A 17,898-nucleotide genomic window follows, 5' to 3' on the forward strand; every position below is an offset into this window, starting at 1 on the left:
ATATTGATCTAACTTTCTGCAAAACATCATGAGACCCTTCGAATCTCTGTCGCCACAATTTAAGTTTAAATATCAACTTTCAGAATTTCCAAGAGTGAATCGTACGGAAGTTACGATTATTTGATGTTCCAGGTGAAAGTTTTTAGGAAAATTTCTAAATAATAAAGAAAAATGTGAAGTGCATCTGACTTATCCATTTTTTATGTATAAAAAAATATTTAATAACAATTTTTTTTACCTTACATAAATTACTTTTATAGCGTTCATTGGAGCACTACCAAAAAATACCTGTTGCATTTTTGCGACAGTGGTCCAGTAAACGAAAACTGTTTATTTAACATAAAAAATTGTTATTAAATATTTTTTTATATGTACGAATGTCATATTATTTTTTTATTATCTGATATGTATCCCCAAAAAATTTCACCTCAAACATCAAATAATCGTGACTTCCGTGCGATTCATTCTTGGAAATTGCGAAAGTTGATATTTAAACTTAAATTGCGGCGAAAGCATCTCGAAGTATCTCACGAAATTTTGCACAAAGCTAGATCAATATTATAACTTGCCAAAACGATTAGTTCCAGATCGAAGCTATTCAAAGGATTTTTTGTATTCCTCCATAAATAAAAAATGACCGTAACGCAAAGGAGCTTCAGGTTAGTCCATATTACTTAATGTTAAACAACTCTTTTTGGAAAAATTGTTTTTGCCAGTTAATAGTTGAAGCCATTTGCAATAACCCATATGACTTGTAGACCCCTAAGTATTCAATTATAGGCGGAGTAATTACAAAACTATCGCACTGAAAACTGATGAATTCCCAGGAGCGAAGAAATGGTTACCATGCGTATATCTTCGTAAAAAATTTTTTTTCAAAAATCTGACTTTGGCACATCATGCACGCACTATTAGGCTATACAAAAATATTTTTTTTTTTATAAAAATCGAAAATTTATAAAATGGATTTTTGGCCGCCTTGGCACCACTGTGCGGCAAGTGGTCAATTTGGACGAAATTGGATAAAAAGTCAAAGAACTTTCGATAGAAACGAAGTAGAGCGATGAAATTTTTTTTAAATGAAAGCTGAAACTTTGTAGAATATGGGAAAAATAGAGAGATTATTACCATCCAATCATTTCAACGAAAAAATGACTTCATTTGTTTTTGTCACAAAAATCTATTTTTTGCAGAATCCTGAGGTCGTAGACAAATTTTGAGACCAGATTAGATATCAGCGTGAAAAAATCTATGGGAAATGATGTATAGCATGTTAAAAAAAAATTTTTTCCGCGCGGGGTATTGGAAAGACTAAAATTTTCTTGAATTTGTGCGCGTTTAACGAATTTTCTCGAGGTTAACAAACGTGCATACCACAATCTGTCTATTTTTCCCATATTCTACAAAGTTGCAGCTTTCATTTAAAAAAGATTTCATCGCTCTACCCCATTCCTATCGAAAGTTCCTTGATTTTGAATCCGATTTTGTCCAAATTGCCCACTGTGCGCCGTTACGAAAGAAACTCGCGAATTACGAAACGTCGATGTCAGCGCGTGACCGGCCGTTTCCGGCTTATCTTCCCGCGCATTCGCTCCGTGCTCTCGCGACGAATCGCCGAAAGATATTCGACTGTTTGATCAATCGAATCGAGCGAGCGAACAATCTTACACACATTTCGCGATCTTGCGAAAAACTCCCGCTAATCCGAAAGATCTACGTGACGATTTTCCTTACTTTATTCAGAAATATTTACGGACACTGACGCTATATAAAGTGGTCGAGGACTCATTCGTAGCATTCGGCGAGAGTTTTGTTTATTCTAATCGTCCGTCGCAGACATTCGCAAAGTCGGAAATCCTTCGGCCGAGTCATGGAATGGAAGAAAGCGATTTGCTTGTGCCTGTTAGTCCTTGCTTCCCTGCAAGTAGGTATTTATAAAAATGATTTCACACTTTTTGAAACGAGGAAAATAGAGTGAACGTATTGAGTGAACATTAATCCCTTAACTTGTACGCTATAGTTAATTCGAGCGCGTTAAACAGGCCAAACTGTGCACACTCGAGATAATTCGAGCGGCGTTCTATTTTATGCTGCTATAATTTTTCACACTCGAATATAATCGAGAATTGAAAATAACAATGTGAAAGCAAAGAAAAAAAATCGTTCTATTGATACTTATCATTTACATGGGATTGTAAGCTATAACACTTATTTATTCAAGAATAAAATATAGCCTTTTTCCATGGAACAAAAGCGCAGTATATCGAAAATTGATTTTTTTTGGCCGGTTTTTTTTTCAAAAAAACTGTGCGTTAAGGGGTTAATTATTAATGCGTTCGATTGATATGAACGGGACACGTTAATTCGTGTTGAAAGAGAGATGGAATTTTTAATTAACGAGGGACTCTCAAGCTTCGGAGTAATAGCGTGTACCACCTTTTATGTCAATTCTTCTGTGAAAATATACCGTCATACATTTGAAATTTTCGGAGGCCGATGGAACGACGTTCTTCACCGAAATTTCCCAGATTTTTGCAATTCCATGGAAATATTCTGCCATCTGTAAAAAATTCATACGTCGATCACGAATCCTCGTTTGATTTTTGCATTTCGTATCGAGAGAATTCTCGGGCACAGATCGAAGAAGAATGTTTGAATTGTTATTTGCAGCAAATTTCTGCGACAAAGAAAGCGCTCCTCGGAAGCATACTTGGTGAACTGAAACCGCAAGGTTGCGACAACGCTTATGGGATTATCGGCGGAAACCCGATGCCGTTGCCAACACCAAACTTTGACCTGATTGCCGAATTGCTGAACATTCGACGACTGCTCGAACGTGGTTGCAGTAGTTTCGGTTCACCTTTGAGCTCACCCTTGGGTGGACTTATGAACTCACCTTTGAGCGGACTTGTGAACTCACCTTTGAGCGGACTTGTGAGCTCACCTTTGAGTGGATCTGCGAATTCACCTGTAAATGGACCTTTAAGCTCGCCTGTAAGTGGACCTTTAAGCTCGCCTGTAGGTGGACTTTTAAGTTCGCCATCCTTGGGTTCAGGACTTAATCCATCGAACCCTTTGCAAGGGCCCTTTGCAGGATTGCGTACTTAGGGCTGTATCTTGAAAAGAAGATGGATCGCCTTTAGTCAAGTTCTACCGCACTATGCAGAGTCATTGCATAATTCTCTGACTTGTAAATTATAAGATGGATAGATTGTTAGGATATAAATTAATTGATTGATTTATATTGGCTCCTTCAGAGCTAGAATACTGTGTTATCATTTATTTAGAATTTATAAATTCGAATAAGATCAAATAAAATAATAGATATATAAATAATTGAAAGTAAATGTTTACAATTATACGTGTAATCATCGTTCGATGCTCACTCAGTATCTTCATATTAACTTTAAGTACTGTAGATTAAGGAATAATATTATAATTAGCTGTATAAATGTAATAAAATAAAATTGTGAAGGAATCGATACATGTTGTTTATTCGGAGAAGAAAATGTGAAAATCTGTTATGGCTTTGTCTTTTCAGACATGTGTTTAATAGGATAGAATAGTATATCAAGCGGGGATTTTAAAATGATTAAAATGATACAAACAAGTAATTTGAAAATGTTTCTGACAGCCATGTTCTTCAATTTTGAATCAGAGTGAATCTTCGACAAAGAAGTCGTCTAAAAATTTTGATAAGTGCAAGTTTATAATAAATACTAGTACAAATTTGTCATAGTACTTTTACACTGAGCAGATGCTGTATAATTTTACAATTCAACATTATATTGACTATTGAAATTTATTATATTGAATATACAGTTGGTGTAAAACATATTCGTAGACCTTTTAGAAACAAATAACTTTTTTACAATTGATCCAAACTGTCTGAATTTTGTTAGAAGGATTAATTTACTAGGTGAATACTTCCAATAATTTTACGTAAACAAGTTTTAAAAAATTTTTATTGGTCACAATTGCGAAGAAAAAAGTGAAGGTCACAATTTTTAAGTTTATTATCTGTGTCTGTAATGAAAATTTAAAAGCCTTTTGTCGATCTAAGTAAGTTACATATACCGGGTGGTTCACGAGAAACAGGCCACCAAATAGCTCCGTTAGGCTTAGAGATAGAAGAAAATGTTACAGAGAAAAGTTGTACTGTTAAAAAAAATGTTCCGATGGTAGCCGTTTTCAAGGTCTTTTGGAGGTCACCGATGATTTTTAAATATCACCATGTATTTTTAACTTCACAGTGTTGTACATAGCTGATGTCAAGACGAATTCAGTGATGTGGTACAGTATGACCTTCAAATGACCTTGAACTAGAAAATGTGTCATCATGTTAGCCCCCTTTAACAGTACAACTTTTCTCGGGTGGTTTTTTCTTTTTCAGGTGACCTGCTTCTCGTGAACCACCCGGTATACCTGCACAAAGTTTCATCGAAATCGATCAAGGTTGCTATGAAATTTGATTAAAAAAATTGCAAAAATAGCAAAAACTGTAAGAAACTGCGATTTAAACCCCAAACTCAAGGATTTTTACATCTTACAATATCTATAGTATTTTTACGCGTCGAACTTTGCGCATGCATGTAACTTAGACCTACAAAAAGCACCTTTTAAATTTTCATTACAGACACGGATAAAAAACTTAAAAATCGTGACCTCTAGGTTTCTCTTCGCAATCACGACCAATAGAAATAAGAAATAAAAATATTTATGCATTACCTAGTAAATTAATCCTTCTATATAATATCGCCAAAAAATTGAAGCAGTTTGGTCCAATTTTAAAAAAGTTGTTTGTTTTTGAAGAGTGTACGAATACTTTGTGCACCGACTGTACAGTATTTTATATTGAAGTATTATCTGTTTGGTAAGATGTTTAAATAGTACGCATATGAAAAGGAAGTGAAAAAATGAAAATCTGAAAATTCTGCATTCGTCGACGTATTTGGACAAACGTTTACGGCCGAAAATCAAAATATGTGATAGACGACGACTATGGTTGTGCAAATGTGAGACGGACAAACGCATTCGGCAAAATGTCCATAGCGAGCGAACTCTCGACACAGTCCGTTTGCCTGGTGAAAGCAACACGGTAATAATTGAGTTTCATGTTTAATCGTACGGTTTAGGTTCGGCTTGTTTGCTATGATTTAACCCAAAGTAGAGGTTGCGCCAGCCGCTAGATCGCTCGGATCGCGAGCTAACTAGATTAACGGGATAAATATCACTTCATTACAGTGGCGATGTTGTCGTTCGAAACAATACCCAGAGTCCACTCGGTGTCGCAAATCAAACAACACGAGCGACGCCACCGAGCCCTTTATTCACCGAAAATCCTCTCTGTCACCTGATTTCTATTTACTCCGACCGTGTCCAACTTCTTCTCTTCGTCGATAGGAACGCCATTTTCTAAACGAACAATTCTACCCATCTTCAATTCGACTCGTCCGAATCTCAGTATAATTTCAGAAATTATTCTCTTTTCTGCACGGCCAACTGAAGCTATTTATTCGTAGATTGAAAAGACAGATTTCTCATAGCAAATTCCGGAGAATTATACTACAGCCAGGTGTCTATAAATTTCAGAGACCTCTCGCGTTGGTTACAACTGGCATACGTTGCCTTGCGATAACAACAAAATTTCATTTGTTTAGATTTCGTACCAGTTTTGTTTAAATATCTACTTCGAAGTTTATTAAAAAATTTTCTCGTGGAAACATATTTATAATTTAAATATTTCCGAAAGAAAAAATTAGCAGCAAGTCATTTTGCCTCACTCGGCAGTTCTAGTGTTAAAATAATTAATATCTGTACAGAAGATTATTAAAATTATTATTAAAACCATGAAAGTCGTTAAGGAAGGAAATAGATGTCTTTTATTTTCATTTCGCATGAAAATCCAGTCCGACTGAATGTAAACTTCGATCGGAGGCGTTTTCTCGTCGGTTTATTAAAAGAACAGAAAAAAGGAAAACTAGATTATGCGGACTGACAGTCGAATGACAAAGAGCAATAACAGGATTAGCATTGTATGCAATCAGTAACTCGTAAGAAAGTGTGCAGACATCAATGCCAACGAGACTACGCGTGGTTCCCGTTGTCCTTGCACAATTTTTCCCTTCCTTGTTTCGTATCGGCTCGATCGCCAACGCACGCAATGTCAACGAATGCGCTGTTTTCTGCCACCATACCGGTCTAATCGGTCGACACTATAAAACTCTCTTTAGAAAGGCTGCGCTCGAGCTGACAAGGATTATGCATAGTAATTCTGTCACGGCTATTCTTCTGTCGCACGCTTTTCGTTCAATCATTTCTGTCTCAGATCCACCAAATTGTTCTCCAAGAAACGCTTAAATTGACAACGCAGACAAGTACCCTAAACGTAGACAAAAAGCGTGTAGCCGGAGATCAAAAATGCCCCCAAACCAAATTGAATTTGCAATAGGCCATTCGATAGTTCATCCGAAGAAACTACTTTGTGCCAATTTTCAATCTTATATGTCGACATTGGGGGTAGTAATGGGGTGACAAAGAAAATCAGTGTTTACCGTAATTTCTCTTACCCTCTTCAATTGAAAATTCTGAAAAAAATCAGGCATACTTTAACTATCAGAATGCACACCTATGAATTTTTTCAGAATTTTTAGCTTCGAAACCGAATTTTCAAAAATGAAAAATGATTGGAAATGCCAATTTCTTGTAGAAGTTGCGATACACTATGTTTACATTTTTACAGTTTTAGTATCTCGTTATGGTTGTCAACATATAATTTCTTCAGATTTGTCAACGTGGGGGAACATAGTTAAAAAAACGAAAAACCGTTATTTTTTAACTTTCCATGCCCTTACAAGTAGTATGTTCACGTGACTAATTAATTTCTTACACAGTTTTCGTGCATGATCACATAAGCCCTTGTAGTATAATTATTTGAGAACAGCATGTCCTTGCATTCACCTAACGTTTTTATTTATTTTTGTCAGAAATGCATAAACACCATAGATGCAGGTATAAATTGACAACGCAGACAAGTACCCTTCACCTAGACAATAAGTGTGTAGCCGGAAATCAAAAATGCCCCCAAACCAAATTGAATTTGCAATAGGCCATTCGATAGTTCATCCGAAGAAACTACTTTGTGCCAATTTTCAATCTTATATGTCGACATTGGGGGTAGTAATGGGGTGACAAAGAAAATCAGTGTTTACCGTAATTTCTCTTACCCTCTTCAATTGAAAATTCTGAAAAAAATCAGGCATACTTTAACTATCAGAATGCACACCTATGAATTTTTTCAGAATTTTTAGCTTCGAAACCGAATTTTCAAAAATGAAAAATGATTGGAAATGCCAATTTCTTGTAGAAGTTGCGATACACTATGTTTACATTTTTACAGTTTTAGTATCTCGTTATGGTTGTCAACATATAATTTCTTCAGATTTGTCAACGTGGGGGAACATAGTTAAAAAAACGAAAAACCGTTATTTTTTAACTTTCCATGCCCTTACAAGTAGTATGTTCACGTGACTAATTAATTTCTTACACAGTTTTCGTGCATGATCACATAAGCCCTTGTAGTATAATTATTTGAGAACAGCATGTCCTTGCATTCACCTAACGTTTTTATTTATTTTTGTCAGAAATGCATAAACACCATAGATGCAGGTATAAATTGACAACGCAGACAAGTACCCTTCACCTAGACAATAAGTGTGTAGCCGGAAATCAAAAATGCCCCCAAACCAAATTGAATTTGCAATAGGGCATTCGATAGTTCATCCGAAGAAACTACTTTGTGCCAATTTTCAATCTTATATGTCGACATTGGGGGTAGTAATGGGGTGACAAAGAAAGTCAGTGTTTACCGTAATTTCTCTTACCCTCTTCAATTGAAAATTCTGAAAAAAATCAGGCATACTTTAACTATCAGATTGCACACCTATGAATTTTTTCAGAATTTTTAGCTTCGAAACCGAATTTTCAAAAATGAAAAATGATTTGAAATGCTAACTTCTTGTAGAAGTTGCGATACACTATGTTTACATTTTTACAGTTTCAGCATCTCGTTATGTTTGTCAACATATAATTTCTTCAGATTTGTCAACGTGGGGGCACATAGTTAAAAAAATCAAAAACCGCTATTTTTTATCTTTTCTATAACCGTACAAGTAGCATGTTCATATGACTAATTCATTTCTTACACATTTTTCGTAATATAATTCTTTGACAATAGCCTTACGTCGTTGCATTCACCTAACGTTTTTATTTATTTTTGTCAGAAGTGCATAAACACCATAGATTCAGGTATAAATTGACAACGCAGACAAGTACCCTTAACCTAGACAGAAATCAGTTTCGTCATAAGGTGGTCCTAAAAATGTTGCAGATATTTGCGTGCACATGCGCTTCATGCACCGATGCACAAATCGCACGGGTACGTTTCTCAGACAGTTTTTGTGGGACACCTGCCTCTTGGCAATGGATAACGTCTAGTTAATAAAGATCCGAGGTTTCGTGGTCGTTTTCGAGTAAATTGACCAGTGCCAACCGTCGGCCCGTGCGAACGGTTAGGGCAGCGGGTGGATGATCAACGCGGATGCAGCAGCGCCGGAAACGGTTGCAGCGGGGTCGGAAGCGTGCGCGGTGGATGCAGTTACCGCTGATACGACGATGCTACTTGTCGCTGTCTCGGCGGTCGCTGCGATTCTAGCTGCAGGTGTAATCAAATTAACCTTCGCCGACGTGGAAACTGTGGAATTTCCAGAACTGGGAACGGTCGCTGTGCTGGTCGCCGAGATCTCTTGATTTGCCTCTGGTGCACCTAAAAACAACAATAGCACACAACGCTAACAACACAACAAAATTCCCAGCCATTTGCAAACCCGACAATTAACCATAAGTAGACTGTCAAGAGATGCAGTTATTTCACACTAGGTTTACGGCACTAAATGGCGGGTCCTAATGTTTTTAATTTACAGTTATTCAAATTCTAAAGACACGTCCATGAGAAATTATTTAACAAATTTATTTCCTTGGGTATATGTTATTTAAAAAAAGGCTAAATATTTAGGCAGCACATTCTTGTTATTTTTACAGAGTAAGGTGACACAGTCACTTTTATGACTATAATCGATTTGGTATACAGAGTGTCCTACGTAACACTTCTCACGATTTTTCAAGTACTTGCGATAATCTGACAAACAAATATTTCGATTGGTTGTACATTGCAATAAAAAAAGTTCGAGACAAATTTTTTTTTAGTATTGTCAAGGTCACCTTCATTCTTTTAAATGGCACTTTGTATTTTTGACTTAACAGTATTGTAGCCCGTATCAAGACGAATTCAACGACCCAGTATACCATGACCTTCGGATGACCTTGAAGGCAAAGAAATGGAAATTTCAACAAGAAATGTCAGTCTAAAGGATGTCAGTCAGAATGAATGAATGAATGTCTAATGTCAGTCTTTGTATAATAATAATAAAACGTTTAAAATCGATTGAAAAGTTTCACACACACACACATAAAACTAGAAAGCAGAAAATAATTATTTAAATAAAAAGAAAGTTTTAATTTACCACGTTTTTAGGACAGACTAAAAAGTATAAAAATAATTTTCTCTAGTCCCATACAGATTCCTAACCCCATACAGACAGTCCTGAAAATGTTGTGACCGTGAATTTTTAATAGCCATGAAAATACTTGTAACATTTTAAACGAATTGATCCATGAATAGTTCACCTAAGTCACTAACAAATTTTATTGCACTGCAAGTAATATAAACTGTTGTGTGAGTTTTCTCAACGGCAGCTACTCTCTACACTCCTTACTATTCTCATAGCTATTAACTATTAACTATTAACTATATTTTCATAGCTATTAAAAATTCACAATCACAAATTTTCACGACTATCCGTGTAGGGTTAGGTGTCTGTATGGTGCTAGGAAAAATTATTTTTATATTAAAAATCTTTCTCTATTTAAATAATTATTTTCTGCTTTTTAGTCTTGTGTGTGTTGTCATGCAGTTCTGAGCTATGTTTAAAGTTTCACGTCTCCAGCTCGTCGGGAGGTTTAAAATCAATAGCCAGTTTTGCTATATTGCAATTTCTAATAACAGAAGAATGTCATGTTGTGCGTATTTGCATAAACTAACGATTCCATTTTGATTTTTTCCTTGGGATCATTTTTGTGCGCTGTACGGTTATTTTCAAGCCGCCGTTGCACTATTAATATTAACGATTAAAATTTGTAAAAGATATTTCTGTTTACATTAGAACGTTAATAAACGATACCTCAAATTTTAAATCAATCTACGCAATAAATTTTTCAAAAAAAAAAAATCTTGAAAAACGGGCCATTCACATAAGGTGCTCCCCTGAAGAGGAATTAGATTTACCTGCGGTCGAAGCAGTTTCGTTGCCAAGTTCTCCAGTCGCAGGTAACGAGTCGATTGCAATGGCCGGGCCAACGACGTCAGTGTCAGCGTCCGCTGCGATAGGCGTAACTGTCGGGACATTGGTAGTGGGTATCGGTGGGGCGGTAGGTCCGACAATGATTATGGGCCCGGTGGAGGGACCAATTACAGCATTCGCCGACGCTATTCCTATTGTTTCTTTAATTGTCGTCGGCGATACCCGGCCCGATTCTTCTGCGTTTTCGATTGCAACAGATGCTGACGATGCAACAGCTCCTCCGGTCTTTGTTCCAGCTGACGGTGCATTGTCGGCGACTGCGGCCGAAGGAGCGACCAGGGTCACCGGACCCGATGACGCTCCCTTGATGATCACCGAATCTTCCGTTGCATCCTCGGGCAATTTTGCCACCGCGCCTTTCGCCAAGTTAGGCTCTTCCGTCGCGTCTGAGGATGAAAAGTGTGCAGAGGTTATTTTTACCCGTCCCGCCAATAGATCATGCACCGAGCTCGTTCGACTTCGTTTAATACAGCAACCCGGCTATATATGGCGTTTAATAAATTCTTCGGTTTATGCGTGTCATAAAATGCGCACGTGAGGCAATGGGACAGTGTAAATGCTACCCCGCGGTTGCGCAACTCAGACTAGCTACAGGAATAGAATCGCGAAGAATTCTGTCGGCTTGAAAGTATACTGTCAGAGTATCTGCTCGATTTTTTCTGCCGTCGATTTAGATAGCTGTTTGGCCCAATTCGCGAGTTTGTCGAACGCTGACCGCTACTTGTTGCAAATCCCTTTAAATGTTTTTCCTACATCACATTTGACCTACTGATCGTTGCTACGCACGTCTGGTATTGCAAAAATGCGCGAGCACCACGAATGCATAAAAATCTGCAGTGCGCATATTCTTCGGTGAACGTGTGCATACTGTAACGAAGGTCCACACGAATGCAGAAGAAGGACATCGACAATTTTGAACCGGAAGAATAATAATTACCTACTTGTCTTTAATGAGGGATCATTGATACCGGCAGCATCCACGGGTGAGAGGACGGTGACAGGACCGGAAGAGGATCCTTCGACGATCGTGGTCCCGGTGACAGGACCGGCGACTATCGTAGCTACCTCTTGGTCGTTGTCCAACGGGCTGATTACAGGTGCGACTCCATAAACCGGCGCAACGAATACTGGAGATTCCGATTGCCCGACGCCCACTATTTCACGATACGGCCAGCTTGCGGCGCAAACGGATGTCAGGAGAATCGATGCTGCTAACTGCAGCTGAAAACGGATAAGGCGTGATTTATTAAGACGAGTGTCACAACGCGACGCGTTATCGCCGCGGAGCTTGTACGTGGGACAATGCGACACAATTGTTCGAATGCTTTCGCGTAATTTCGCTCGTAAATCTTCCGCGTTAGACGCGGACAGTTTCCTGCTGATACGAGTTCAAGCATTGTAGACCATTTTTCGAGCTGGATTTCATGGAGGATTCCAAGGAAGGTTTTTCTGTAGGGTGTTCCACGGAATTTCAAAGATAAGCGAACGATAATAGTGTTTCCATAGGATTTCGGGGATACGAGGTTTCCGTGTCGATAATTAGGTCCGTGGTGCAAGACTCAAGAGCGATTTGGCAAAGCTATTGTGCGAAACCCGATAGCTGAGACATCATTGAACGCTGTTCAATCGACGGTCAATGACGTCGAGTGCTAGCGGAGGTCCAGGCGATTCGAAAACAGCATCCGGTACGCATCCGTGTCTCATCCCGGCGGCCACGGATCGAGTCGCACGCATCAATTTGCATAAACAGATTCCCAACAGACGTGTCGTGCATGAACACATCATCACCGGCACCGGAAGCTGCGACAGCACGTGGATCGCATTCGGCGAAACATGGTGCCCAGGGTGCCAGGATAGATACTTGAAGAAGCAAGTCGATGCACAATCGATGCGAACACGACGCTGATTGAGCTGATAAGCGATCCCCAACTGATAACAATGGTCTGAGGTTCTACAATGTAATCAAAATTGGCAAGTTACTTTCAGACATCCTGCCCCGTTATGCCAACTTTCAAAGACACCCTTCGTTATAGCAACTTTAAATCATGTTCCATTACAGCAACTTTAAACCATGCTCCTTTGTGTCAACTTTAAACCACGCTCCATTATAACAACTTTAAAACATGCTCCGCAACTTTATATCATGCTCCTTTATAGCAACTTTAAACCACGCTCCATTATAGCAACTTTAAACCACGCTCCACTACAGCAACTTTAAACCATGCTCCATTATAGCAACTTTAAAGCATGTTCCATTACAGCAACTTTAAACCATGCTGCTTTCTAGCAACTTTAAACAACGCTCCATTATAGCAACTTTAAACAACGCACCACTACAGCAACTTTAAACCGAGCTCCTTTATAGCAACTTTAAACAACGCTCCATTATGGCAACTTTCTATTTTTAAAAAGTACCACTAAATAACAGCTGTATTTTCAACCTGTCCAACTGATCAATGAACAAGCTTCTCATCCAGCAACGTCTCCAAATGATTGATAAATAAGCTTGCAATCCAGCAACAGTTTCAGCTGAAAAATTAGGAAGCGATCAAAGAGCAAGCTTGTTATCCAGCAACGGTTGCAAACGATGGATAAGCAAGCTTCGAATATGGCAACGTCTCCAACCGATTGATAAACAAGCTTCCCATTAAGCAACGTATCCCACTGATCAATGAACAAACTTGTAATCCAGCAACGTCTCCATATCATTGATAAACAAGCTTCTAATCTAGCAACATCTCGAACTGATCAATAAGAAAGCGATCAATGAACAAGCTTGTGATCCAGCAATATCTCCAACTGTTAGATAAGCAAGCTTGGAATACAATAACATCTCCAACTGATTGATAAGCAAGCTTAGATTCCAGCAACATCTCCAACTGATTGATAAGCAAACTTAGATTCCAGCAACATCTCCAACTGATTGATAAGCAATCTTGTGATCCAGCAACGTCTCCAGCTGATCAATGAACAAGCTTGTAACCAAGGGACGTCTCCAACTGATTGATAAGCAAGCTTAGAATCCAACATCATCTCCAACTGATTGATAGGCAATCTTGTGATCCAGCAATGTCTCCAACTGATCAATGGACAAGCTTGTGATCAAGGAACGTCTCCAAGTTATCAATGAACAAGCTTGTAACCAAGGAACGCCACCAACTGATTGATAAGCAAGCTTATAATAGAGCAACGTCTCCAACTGATTGATAAGCAAGCTTGTGATCCAGCAACGTCTCCAACCGATTGATAAGCAAGCTTGTGATCCAGCAACGTCTGCAACTTATCAATGAGGAATCGATCAATGAGCAAGCTTGTGATCAAGCAACGTCTCCAACTGATTGATATACAATGTTGGAATACAGCAACATCTCCAACTGATTGATAAGCAATACTTGTGATCCAGCAACGTCTCCAACTGATCAATGAACAAGCTTGTAACCAAGTAACGTCTGCAACAGATTGATAAGCAAGCTTGTGATACAGCAACGTCTCCAATTGATCAATGCGCAAGCTTGTGATCAAGGAACGTCTCCAATTGATGAATGGACAAGCTTGTGACCAAGGAACGTCTCCAACTGATCAATGAACAAACTTGTAACCCAGCAACGACTCTAACTGATTGATAAACAAGCTTGTAATTTAGCAATGTCTCCAACCGATTAATTAGGAAGCGATCAATGAGCAAGTTTGTGATCCAGCAATATCTAGAACAGATTGATAAACAAGCTTGTGATGCAGCAACGTCTCCAATTGATCAATGAACAAGCTTGTAACCAAGTAACGTCTGCAACAGATTGATAAGCAAGCTTGTGATACAGCAACGTCTCCAATTGATCATTGCGCAAGCTTGTGATCAAGGAACGTCTCCAATTGATGAATGGACAAGCTTGTGACCAAGGAACGTCTCCAACTGATCAATGAACAAACTTGTAACCCAGCAACGACTCCAACTGATTGATAAACAAGCTTGTAATTTAGCAATGGCTCCAACCGATTAATTAGGAAGCGATCAATGAGCAAGCTTATGATCCAGCAACGCCTCCAACTGATTGATACACAAGCTTGGAATACCGCAACATCTCCAAATGATTGATAAGCAATACTTGTGATCCAGCAACGTCTCCAACTGATCAATGGACAAACTTGTAATCCAGCAACGCCTTCAACTGATTGATAAACAAACTTGTAATCTAGCAACGTCTCCAACTGATCAATGAGGAAGCGATCAATGAACAAGCTTGTGATCCAGCAATATCTCCAACTGTTAGATAAGCAAGCTTGGAATACAATAACATCTCCAACTGATTGATAAGCAAGCTTAGATTCCAGCAACATCTCCAACTGATTGATAAGCAAACTTAGATTCCAGCAACATCTCCAACTGATTGATAAGCAATCTTGTGATCCAGCAACGTCTCCAGCTGATCAATGAACAAGCTTGTAACCAAGGGACGTCTCCAACTGATTGATAAGCAAGCTTAGAATCCAACATCATCTCCAACTGATTGATAGGCAATCTTGTGATCCAGCAATGTCTCCAACTGATCAATGGACAAGCTTGTGATCAAGGAACGTCTCCAAGTTATCAATGAACAAGCTTGTAACCAAGGAACGCCACCAACTGATTGATAAGCAAGCTTATAATAGAGCAACGTCTCCAACTGATTGATAAGCAAGCTTGTGATCCAGCAACGTCTCCAACCGATTGATAAGCAAGCTTGTGATCCAGCAACGTCTGCAACTTATCAATGAGGAATCGATCAATGAGCAAGCTTGTGATCAAGCAACGTCTCCAACTGATTGATATACAATGTTGGAATACAGCAACATCTCCAACTGATTGATAAGCAATACTTGTGATCCAGCAACGTCTCCAACTGATCAATGAACAAGCTTGTAACCAAGTAACGTCTGCAACAGATTGATAAGCAAGCTTGTGATACAGCAACGTCTCCAATTGATCAATGCGCAAGCTTGTGATCAAGGAACGTCTCCAATTGATGAATGGACAAGCTTGTGACCAAGGAACGTCTCCAACTGATCAATGAACAAACTTGTAACCCAGCAACGACTCTAACTGATTGATAAACAAGCTTGTAATTTAGCAATGTCTCCAACCGATTAATTAGGAAGCGATCAATGAGCAAGTTTGTGATCCAGCAATATCTAGAACAGATTGATAAACAAGCTTGTGATGCAGCAACGTCTCCAATTGATCAATGAACAAGCTTGTAACCAAGTAACGTCTGCAACAGATTGATAAGCAAGCTTGTGATACAGCAACGTCTCCAATTGATCATTGCGCAAGCTTGTGATCAAGGAACGTCTCCAATTGATGAATGGACAAGCTTGTGACCAAGGAACGTCTCCAACTGATCAATGAACAAACTTGTAACCCAGCAACGACTCCAACTGATTGATAAACAAGCTTGTAATTTAGCAATGGCTCCAACCGATTAATTAGGAAGCGATCAATGAGCAAGCTTATGATCCAGCAACGCCTCCAACTGATTGATACACAAGCTTGGAATACCGCAACATCTCCAAATGATTGATAAGCAATACTTGTGATCCAGCAACGTCTCCAACTGATCAATGGACAAACTTGTAATCCAGCAACGCCTTCAACTGATTGATAAACAAACTTGTAATCTAGCAACGTCTCCAACTGATCAATGAGGAAGCGATCAATGAGCAAGTTTGTGATCCAGCAATATCTCCACCTGATTGGTAAACAAGCTTGTAATCTAGCAATGTCTCCAACTAATCAATGAGAAAGCGATCAATGAACAAACTTGTAAACCAGCAACGACTCCAACTGATTGATAAACAAGCTTGTGATCTAGCAACGTCTCCAACTGATCAATGGGGAAGCGATCAATGAGCAAGTTTGTGATCCAGCAATATCTAAAACAGATTGATAAACAAGCTTGTGATGCAGCAACGTCTCCAATTGATCAATGCGTAAACTTGTGATCAAGGAACGTCTCAAATTGATGAATGGACAAGCTTGTGACCAAGGAACGTCTCCGACTGATCAATGAACAAACTTGTTATTCCGCAACGACTCCAACTGATTGATAAACAAGCTTGTAATCTAGCAACGTCTCCAACTGATCAATGAGGAAGCGATCAATGAGCAAGCTTGTGATCCAGCAACGTCTCCATCTGATCGACGAAGAATCTTCTCAGCAACGAAGCTAACACGACGAAGACTGCAACGCGAAATAAATTAGAGCGAGCAGTTCGGTCCCGGAGTCTCTTTAACTGAAATCGAATAGATTACTCGTCTTAATCAAAGTTACAGCACAAGGCCATACGTTTCAATTATCCGGCTGACTCCGAATTCCTGGTCGTCGCCGGGTCTATATATCAAGAGACACTGGTCAGAGATAGCGGGCCATTCATATTTCACGGACGACACCGGGAGTGTATTATGGGTAGGGGGCGGGAGGGGGGGAGGGGCACTAACAGATTAAAGTTTTCTCATCAGGTGCACACCGCGAGGATTTCCTTTTCGTAACAATCTTTCCTTCGACTGGCCACGATAAAGTTTTCCCCCTTTCCCCTGCTTACCAGCAACTTCATGGCTGCCCCTCTTTCCCGCGACGTCCTTTCCTATTATTATTATATCCTCCTCGTGCCGTTCTATATAGAATCCTTTTCTCGTGCACGGCCGTGCATTCGCTGGTTACACTGATCCTTTTCGAAACGGTTTGCTACCGTTATATACTCGATTACGTGTAACCCTCGTGTGATGAGCTCTGGGAGAAAGGTCAACGCGATATCATTTACTGCGAGACACTTAGGCATTCCAGCCGATGGAAACCGGAACCAAATGCGTTCAGTCTGTCGCGTTGTAACGGCCTGGATGATTTGCAAAGCAACAATGTTGCTTCGAAAAGATCCTAGACGACCGGAATCATCGTCCAGGTCCTTCTTCGTCGCGAGTAGACTGTGGTTTTGCTTCGTTTGATTTATGACTTTGAAATTTAAGGATATTAGAAGTACTGTTCTCATAAAAATTATTCAAAGAAGAAATATATGGTTAGCTGCTGTCTCTGCCAAATAATTCAAACAATTTTTCCTCTGTATAAAAATCCACACTGATGGACAAGGGTTTTCCAACACAGTTATTGTTTGAACAGCTAAAATTTCAACAGTAAAGGAGCTTCTACAATTCTAAAAATAACTAACTATAGCTACTTAAAAGTTATAGTTAGTGTCCTGTGCGCCTCTGTGTCCCTTGCTCTGCTCGAGCTCACAATGCCTTGGGCTCATAATGAGCAGTGAATTATGTAGAACGTTCTAGCACAGTAGTCTATCTGAGCATGCTACTGTTAGACCTTGCATCATGCCTTACTGCTAGAACTATACTCGTGGGTGTCTTGTTCATGAATAATTGGGGTCCTTGATTTAA

The 17,898-nt window shown here is 39.1% G+C and overlaps 2 protein-coding genes across 6 annotated transcripts; one reads left to right on the plus strand and one right to left on the minus strand.

Moving 5' to 3' along the window:
- Positions 1-1,807: 1,807 nt before the first annotated feature.
- Positions 1,808-4,452, plus strand: LOC143360883 (uncharacterized). 4 transcript variants are annotated; one of them, XM_076800044.1, is made up of 3 exons: positions 1,808-1,924; positions 2,671-2,994; positions 4,394-4,452. In XM_076800044.1, exons 1-3 carry the CDS (start codon positions 1,871-1,873, stop codon positions 4,409-4,411), a joined length of 396 nt encoding a protein of 131 aa, XP_076656159.1. In that variant the 5' UTR covers positions 1,808-1,870; the 3' UTR covers positions 4,412-4,452. The 4 variants fall into 4 exon arrangements, with proteins under 4 accessions (XP_076656159.1, XP_076656157.1, XP_076656158.1 ...); XM_076800042.1 differs by lacking the exon at positions 4,394-4,452 and adding an exon at positions 3,083-3,482 and having other exon boundaries at positions 2,671-3,018; XM_076800043.1 differs by lacking the exon at positions 4,394-4,452 and adding an exon at positions 3,083-3,482.
- Positions 4,453-5,937: 1,485 nt separating this feature from the next.
- LOC143361082 (uncharacterized) lies at positions 5,938-17,175 on the minus strand. 2 transcript variants are annotated; one of them, XR_013083411.1, is made up of 5 exons: positions 17,055-17,175; positions 11,420-11,699; positions 10,403-10,864; positions 8,342-8,824; positions 5,938-7,702 (listed from the first exon to the last, which is right to left on the minus strand). XR_013083411.1 is itself a non-coding variant. In XM_076800342.1 (4 exons), the coding sequence occupies exons 1-4, from the start codon at positions 17,064-17,066 to the stop codon at positions 8,571-8,573; spliced, it is 1,008 nt and encodes a 335-aa protein (XP_076656457.1). In that variant the 5' UTR covers positions 17,067-17,175; the 3' UTR covers positions 7,790-8,570. The 2 variants fall into 2 exon arrangements, 1 of the variants encoding a protein (XP_076656457.1); XM_076800342.1 differs by lacking the exon at positions 5,938-7,702 and having other exon boundaries at positions 7,790-8,824.
- Positions 17,176-17,898: the final 723 nt, after the last annotated feature.

Source organism: Halictus rubicundus, chromosome 14 (genome assembly GCF_050948215.1).
Source record: "Halictus rubicundus isolate RS-2024b chromosome 14, iyHalRubi1_principal, whole genome shotgun sequence".
Lineage (NCBI taxonomy): Eukaryota > Metazoa > Arthropoda > Insecta > Hymenoptera > Halictidae > Halictus > Halictus rubicundus.

Coding starts and splice junctions, on each gene's coding strand:
- LOC143360883 (XM_076800041.1), top strand. CDS start 1,871: ATGGAATGGAAGAAAGCGATTTGCTTGTGCCTGTTAGTCCTTGCTTCC. Junction 1,925..2,670: donor TAGTCCTTGCTTCCCTGCAA/GTAGGTATTTAT, acceptor TGTTATTTGCAG/CAAATTTCTGCGACAAAGAA.
- LOC143361082 (XM_076800342.1), bottom strand. Junction 10,865..11,419: donor TGATCCCTCATTAAAGACAA/GTAGGTAATTAT, acceptor TTTCATCCTCAG/ACGCGACGGAAGAGCCTAAC. Junction 8,825..10,402: donor CGAAACTGCTTCGACCGCAG/GTAAATCTAATT, acceptor TGTTGTTTTTAG/GTGCACCAGAGGCAAATCAA.